The sequence below is a fragment of the Gossypium raimondii genome, chromosome 12 (genome assembly GCF_025698545.1).
Source record: "Gossypium raimondii isolate GPD5lz chromosome 12, ASM2569854v1, whole genome shotgun sequence".
Taxonomy (NCBI): Eukaryota; Viridiplantae; Streptophyta; class Magnoliopsida; order Malvales; family Malvaceae; genus Gossypium; species Gossypium raimondii.
This window is the reverse complement of record NC_068576.1, coordinates 52,663,568-52,671,477: the sequence shown is the minus strand read 5'-3', so window position 1 is coordinate 52,671,477 and position 7,910 is coordinate 52,663,568. Positions and strand designations below refer to the sequence as shown.

The window sequence follows — 7,910 nt, the reverse complement described above, 5'->3', positions numbered from 1 at the left end:
TATTTTTTTCATTTAAATAAAATTACTTTACTTATTTATCCACTCTTCTATTTATACTCTCATTTTCTCTTTTTTTTTAAAATACCCTCATTTTCAGTTTTCCACATTTGTCTCCATCTTTTATTAGTTTTACTTTTTTCTATTATAAATGTTTTATCTTATTTTTATTATTTTTATGATAAATAATTGAAGCACATTTAATATTATTAATTTAATTTTTACCTATTAAAATTTTTTATTCAAAATCTAAATTATTTTTATTTTAATTTCATACATATTGCTTATATGTTATTATTAGTATTAAATCTTACATTTCATCAATAATTATATTTATTTATAAACGCACTCATACGTTTTAATGCGTAACTTTCACACCTATCTTGGTGTAATAAAATTTATAGTAATAATTATTTTCACTCACAATACTAGTATAAAATAGTGTAGTATTAAGTGCTCATTTATTTAAAGGAGAATAAATTCTTAATTTTAATATGTTTTATAAATCAATTATAATTATTCATTAAAATGAAATATTTGAAAACTTTTTGGGGGTTAAATTGTCTTGAAATCATCTAGAATGCATGTTGAGTGTAAAATTTGATTAAAAATTAAAGTTGAACGATAAAATACAATTAAAATCAAATTTTACTTGTAAATTTTAATTACATATAATGATAAAATCAATCATAATAAAATATAATAATGAATTTTAATATTTACACGTAATAAAGTGGCAAATTTATTTATTAACCCCATTTTAAATAGTTGGCTAATTAAACCTAACTTTAGATATGTAATGATATAAAATAACAAATTAAGCCCATTAACATTTATCTTGTTAATTATTTTGGTACTTTTTATTACTTTGGCGTTTGAACTTTAATGACTATCACATAATTCATGAAAAAATTAAAATTTTAAAAAATATATAAAAATTAAAATATTATCCATATCAATAGTGAAATATGTAAGGGATGTTGCATAGGTGCCATTAAATTTTAACAGAACAATCAATTTTTGTCCAAAAATAATTTAACTAAAAATTTGAATGTTATAACCAAAATGATCCAAAAATAAAATGAAATTGACAAAATAAATGTTATGGATTAAATTTATTATTATACCGGATAATTTTTTAATCCAATAGCATTAAATGGTAATTACTTTTACCAACAAGCCCAAACTAAAACAAAGATTATCAATAAATGTATTGCGTTAGTAATTTCTAACTAAAAAAATTTATAAAGGAGTAACTAGCTTGGCCAAAATTGATAAATTGTATGTTGGTATATACAAAAGTTGTAATTTTTTATAAGTTAAAATTAATATAATGGTAAAGTTTTATTTTGATTTTAAAATTTATTTTATTTTAACTTGTAATATATAGAGAGCTGATATTAGAACTTAAAGATTACCGGTAAATATATTATAGAGACTTTATTAGGAGTCAATTTACATTTTACCTATTTTGTTCAAAAAATGAACAAAACAATTGTTGTACGATAGATCGAATAGCAAACTGGTCATTTTTGTTAAAGTTTTCATACATTTATATTGTTAAAACTGGAATGTCTGACGGAATAATAAGACATTTACATGTGGCGTACCACATACACCTCATGTTGACGTATTGGGGTTAGTTTTTATTAGTAGAAATGGATGAAACTTTTAATAGTAAGACTGATTTGCTCTTTGATTTAATGTACATAGACTAATTTACTTATTTTTTTAATAGAGGAAGTAAAATACAATCTAACTCACGTTACAAATACTTCCATGATACTTTTACCAAAAGTTATTACACTGTGCTACATGCAACATTTGCATTCGTCAACTGAAGCATAGGTGAAGTGGCAAACAACTAATGTTTAAATTTTCCACAGTCATGGTCCCAGATTCAAAATCTCTACAACCCCTACTGTTTAAAAAAAACACAAAGTAGATTACATTCAAACTAATAACACCAATCACAGCGAATTTCAAGGCTTATTACAGCCTCAAAACAATTAGGAATTGTAATGTACTCATTAAGTTAAATGCATTACTTTTGCAAAGGTATTAATCTCACAAGAATATATGGTAAGTGATATGAGATTAGGATGTACAATGAATTTGACATTGAATTACACGTAAAGATGAGCGATACCTCTTACGTTTCATCGTCTACAAAATATGTCGAGAACCATCGTAGTTAAATTCGTGTAGAGTCGAACTCAGTCACACCCACCATGGCTTCTCCGTTAGATCCTTTGAGAAAATATACCTGAACCTTGAACTGTAAGGCAACCAGTCAATGCAATGTGATGGTTTCTTCTTGGATTTGCCGTCCATACATTTCTGTATTGAATTGTGGAGCTTTTTGTCGACATTTTCAAGAACCCAGTTCAAGAGATCGTCTGAGTTGATGGAGGCTTCTTTAGCAAATCTTTCAAGAACTCTGGGTAGGAATACTTTCTTTGACTTCTTAACAACTACATTTGCTTGAAGGAAGTCTCTTTTTGCAGCTTCTAACTCTTCTTTAACATTTGATGCTGTGTAAACTTTTAGCTACAAGTGTAAGATGAGCCAAAAACAGGTTAAATTGAAAAAAAAAAAAGGCTTTCAAAATCAAATGATAGGACTTCAAAATATGCTATTTATGTGATTAAGTATCAAGATTGTATCTTTTCAATCAATACAAGCACTAAACTGGATGACTAACTTTTATTGAGATGAAAATAACTAGATAAGTTTTGAATTTTGACATTTTAACTGAAACGGATCAATTATATGTAAACCCTACTAAATTATATTGTATGACAATTATACTGCAAAACACTGTAAAAGACAAGTAGAAATTACCACAGGATCAGAAAAAGCTCCAGTACTGAGAGCAAAGCAAGCAAGTGGTTGGGCATATGGAAGACCAAAATTTGAACTGATAATTTGCCTTTCTTCACCAGATTTTTTCCTTAATGCTGTGGAGAGGATTGTCTCTAGCCACTGATATTTAGACAATATCAGATAAAATATATGAATATCAGGAAATTGGCAAGTTATTGTAGCTGATTTCCACTGTAAGACAAGTTTCTAGTATTCAAAGGTTGAACAGGTTACACTGATAAGTGATAAACACCTTAAACCTATGGCATTATATTATAGCCAACAATGAGATGCTAAAAGATTATTGAAATATCCATTACATACTGGAGGGAAAAGATGTGAAACATATTGAATTAATCAATAATCAGATAACATTATGTACTGGATATTGCAAGATTATGAATTATCAACCTATTTCTATATATGTACTTTTTGATGTCAAAAGTTATACCCGCCCGATTCGAGGTGTACGGAAGCAAAATATTGACTGCTCTATGGCATTTGCAGTTATGATATGGCCACCAATGTTGTATGAAGCCTGCACTATACAGAAAAACCAATTTTATCATCTAATAACTGACTAAATCATAACAAAGATGCAACCACTCTTAGAGGTTCCCACACTTTCTTAAGATGTCATTAAATGCTTAAATTTGTTTTTGGCTTGGATTTAAGTAAAGGACTACCTTGTGAAACAAGGCTAACCGTCTTAAAGAACCATGGGGAATTCCATATGCTAAATATGCCTGCACAAGGAAATTTTGAGAGTTAAAGATGGTAAAAGAAAAAAGAAGGAAGCAACGAACGAGCTGGTATGAATTTGCGCTTACATGCATAACAAGGGCATTGTACACATTGATCCAAAATGCAATTTGGGCATTAAATTCCATCTGATTCACTGTCACTTTTTCTAGTTGTTCTACTAGAGCTCTGAAGTTGACAAATTAATGCACAAATTGTGTCAGTTTCAAAGGATGTGATGAAAAATAATTGGAAACATGCTGTTGGTTTAAATAAAAAAGAAAAACAAACATTAAACTTGAATTTGACTTGTATCACAAGAAGAGAAAAAAAAAGAAGTTGCTCTTAAATTGCTCCTGCAATGTGTACCTTAATTTCCTCAAAACACAGTATTTCCCTGTCTATGTTTATTTCTCTATTTTCTTTTTGGATATTTATATATATATGTATCTATAATAAACCAACCTGTAGTTACTGATGGCATAAGATGATCTAGAAAATTGGTTCGTATTAGTTGATATCCAAGATATTTCAATATCAGACGTGCAAGAGAAATCCTGGTCGTCTCCGGCGCCACGTCTAGGAAGTACAACATTAGTTGATGACCTTGACAATAAAGGTGACTGGTTTTTGTTGGAACTTGGAGACGTTGCACCACGAAGCCCGCAATATACAGCTGCCATACATCTGACCATCTCCTCCGACAACTTGCTTGGACACTGGTATAGATGATCTTTCAGGGTTCGCAGCACTGAGGATTTTTCCATACCTTGAACTTTTTCATGAGCCTGAAAAATGCGAGGGTAAGAAAGTCTGGACATCAAACATGCATGGCCATGGCATTATAAAACAGATTAGGTATATGGTTCACACAGTAAAATACAAAATGCATGATCGATTTCAATATAACATAATCTTTGAATTTAATATTTTCACTGGTACAATATATATAAAAAACAGATTAAGGAATCCAACTTGTTATTGTTGAAGAATAGTATGAAATAGCCCTTGCTCAAGATGCCCATCCATCTATGACGTCAAGGCTCTTGATATGTCAGAAACATGCAACTCTTAACTTTCACAGACTAATGTCAGAATGAGCTTTTAAATGAACAAAACAAGAATTAACAACACAGTTGTAAAAAAGAAAATTAGAGTACGCATGTTTCTTGCCTTAACACAGTGTGAAGATGTCTTGTCAAATAGAATGTCGTTTTTTCCACAGAACTGTGAAGCATCAATACTTCTAGAGATTCTTTTCCCAGAATCATTTGTGGAAACTAGAGCTTGCCAAGGTTTCAAAGGGAACTTTTTTGAAGAACAAAATGCACTTGAAATAACACTGGGGTGTTTCCTTGATGCATGCTTCATATGGGCAGGAGATGCCTTGCCTGAACTCTGCTCAGAAGGTTGCCGACTAACACACTGGTCAAAAACACTCCTATAGAGAGAAAGTACATGTTGCTCACGGTTTGCAACCTCTTCTTCAAGTAACTCGATCTCCGCAATCAATTCCTTTGTCTGAAATTAGCCAAGATTCGCTGAGGATTGGTTTTCATAAACAGCTAGAAAGTCACATTCCCAGAAATCATATTACCTGTGTAGCAAAATGCCTATGCCCCGGTGATAGAGTGCTTGAAGCCCGCCCCATTGCTCTTTCAAGCATAAGTCGCATAGATTTTTCTTGTTGCAAACGTAATTGCAGTAGTTCTATCTGAAAAGGGGGAAAACCATGGTTATGCTAATGTCGAAACTTATGCAGCAAAGAGATAAATTATACAGCTATTCAGCATAAAAGACCATTGATCCATTGTTTAGGTGCACATGGCAAGTCTCTCATGGAATGCATATGGGTTCATTACCCATTTATGGCCCAACTGAAATAGAACTATAAGGGTTCACCTTCATCATACTTGAAGTATCTATATGCCTTTCAGACATTCAGTCAAACATTTATAATCAAAGAAAACCATCTAAGTTGAAGGCTTACATCTTTCTCCAAAGAGGCTCGTTGGTTCACTGAAATATTCTTGTTGCCATAAGCAGAGCAATCATGAAGAGGACTTCGAGTCCTAGAAGCCCTTGTTGATAATGGAGATGCCTGCAACTTTTTCACATTTGAAAAACAGAAAAAGGGTAAATAAATAAATAAAAGAAGTATGCATAATTCTCATACTCGTTCAACACTGCAAAACAAGGCTATATATATATATAACTTCAGTCCTCTAATATAGCATGAGATGGCCATAGTTTGGAATTGTTCAGAAAATGTATCCTCACATACATTTTGCTCTTTCTTCACTGGACGCGAAACTCTGCCTCTTAAAACATCGAGATTTCTGTCCGACGCACTGAAACAAAAGCAAGGAATAGTTATTGGAACTGTCAGAATGAGATTTAACTGATTCTGAGAATTACATTAATTTTATGGAAAGATTATATGCTCAAATTGCACTTGTAAAGTTAATCAAACCAACTCTATGACTTATGGCTACTTACAAGAACTACAAACTTGTGAAAGCACTCATTAAGGGCTTCATTATTCATCACTTCACAATCAGAATGAAGCTCGCAGCTAAAACAAAAGCCTAGAAGCAGAATGGTGAAAAGCTAAAAACATGATGTGGAATTCCTGATTTGGTAGTTTATAATAGAACATTCCACTGAAAATTTACTAAGATGATTAGGTCAGAATTTGAGGTTCATTTGTTCCCTAGTGAGTCTTAGCAATCAAGTATTCATACCATATCCAGGTAAAACAACAACAGCAAATCATTCTTCTGAATCCTGCTTCACTAATATTGCTGCCATTGAACCAAGAGAGATTATTTATCCATAGACCTATTGCACCATACTCAAACTTACAAGATCCCAAATTTTTCACTTGCTTATCAAGTAAAGGCAATACAAGATAAGGGGGGATGAAATAGAAGCAAACACCAGTTAAGTACAAAGAAAAATAAACCCTTAGAACTACAGAAAAATTGACATGGTTAGTACAATTCCCAACAGTGTCCAACTAACTTTATGATTAATTATTGCACAAGTTGACAAAAACAACATAAGAAACTTGTAAGATGTGAAGGTCACCTCTTAGAACGCCTATGTTGAGCCTGAACTTGTGGATTTGATGACCAAGAAGATTCTTCAGTCTCCTTTCCTCCCCCTGCTGTTGTAGCTCCTTCTTCCTGATCTAATCGAAAACCATCCATTTCTTGTACGTCAGCAACTCTACACACTATTCCAAACATTCACATTCTTTCACTCTATACCATAAAATAATGATTTACTATTTTATATTTTTTTTTTTGTTGAGAAACAATCGAAGTTAGAACGTGACAAGGAAAAAAACCACCCGACAAAGATTATATGATGAATGTTGTAATAGAAGTGGCAAAACTCGAGAGATATAGTTCATCAAAATGGGGTTATGTAAATGGTAGTAAATGAAATTAAAAAAAAAAAAAGCTTGAATGTTCACATAAGAATGTGAAAGTAAACAAGGCAAAAGTTTCCCTCCCCCGATGGGACCTGGTAGTTGCCTGCTTTAGATGATAAACTTCAGAGTTGTTGAGTGCATTCAATGTGAGGAGTTATTTCACCTGGTCTCCTCTGTCTAATATTTACCTCGATAAAAAGTGAATATTAAGAAAATACATAATACATATATATATAGACAGGAAAGTAAGGTTAAAAACAACAAAACCAGTCAATGGAAATTAATGTGATTCTGACAATTCTACAATTTGGTCAGTTCATGTTCATTGCATCTAAATAATCTTAACGCAGGTTTATGTTGAGAGTAGACATGAAATTGAAACAAATGTTATAGGAGTATCGAATTTGTGCTCGAAACACGTTATGATGTTTAAGTTAACAAATGGATTAGATTGAGAATATGAGTTAACTAAAGAAGAATAACAGAAGATGATAAAATTTTATCACAGCTTCGTAAAAAAAGCATACGAATTGGAAGAGAAAAAATTGGTATTGCTATTATTGGAGGGATATAGGCACTTAAGCCAAGTGCATGCTAAAATGACAATAAATTTTAGTTTCCTACATATTCGTGCCGTCTATGATGATAAAATTTGAAGTATAATTGATTTGTTATATTTTGAGTAAGCTACTTGCTTTTAGTTTTCTTTTGGTATTTTACAAATCAAGGGAGAAAGGGAAGTCAATAATTTTGTTCTAGGCAAGATGAAATTAAAAGTTTTGGAGGCAACCATTAAAAATGGTGTCTTAGAGTGGTTTAAATTGAATTATTAATTATTAAGAGAGGTAAAAATAAAATATTTTTATTT

At 31.5% G+C, this 7,910-nt stretch overlaps 1 protein-coding gene across 2 annotated transcripts; it reads right to left on the bottom strand.

Moving 5' to 3' along the window:
- Positions 1-1,846: 1,846 nt before the first annotated feature.
- LOC105765096 (uncharacterized) lies at positions 1,847-7,107 on the bottom strand. Of its 2 annotated transcripts, none has more exons than XM_052624810.1 (11): positions 6,694-7,107; positions 5,888-5,954; positions 5,594-5,704; positions 5,201-5,317; positions 4,777-5,124; positions 4,069-4,391; positions 3,693-3,792; positions 3,549-3,608; positions 3,314-3,400; positions 2,842-2,982; positions 1,847-2,547 (listed from the first exon to the last, which is right to left on the bottom strand). In XM_052624810.1, the coding sequence occupies exons 1-11, from the start codon at positions 6,852-6,854 to the stop codon at positions 2,218-2,220; spliced, it is 1,845 nt and encodes a 614-aa protein (XP_052480770.1). In that variant the 5' UTR covers positions 6,855-7,107; the 3' UTR covers positions 1,847-2,217. The 2 variants fall into 2 exon arrangements, with proteins under 2 accessions (XP_052480770.1, XP_012439472.1); XM_012584018.2 differs by having other exon boundaries at positions 5,594-5,710; positions 6,694-7,105.
- Between the last annotated feature and the right edge of the window lie 803 nt (positions 7,108-7,910).

What these genes read in the sequence shown, in the direction of transcription:
- LOC105765096 (XM_012584018.2), bottom strand. Translation starts at nt 6,854, where the DNA reads ATGTTTGGAATAGTGTGTAGAGTTGCTGACGTACAAGAAATGGATGGT. An exon ending in CAACATAGGCGTTCTAAGAG is followed by an intron (nt 5,955 to 6,693) that starts GTGACCTTCACA and finishes CTTTTGTTTCAG; the next exon opens with TGCGTCGGACAGAAATCTCG. An exon ending in CATCTTCACACTGTGTTAAG is followed by an intron (nt 4,392 to 4,776) that starts GCAAGAAACATG and finishes CGCATTTTTCAG; the next exon opens with GCTCATGAAAAAGTTCAAGG.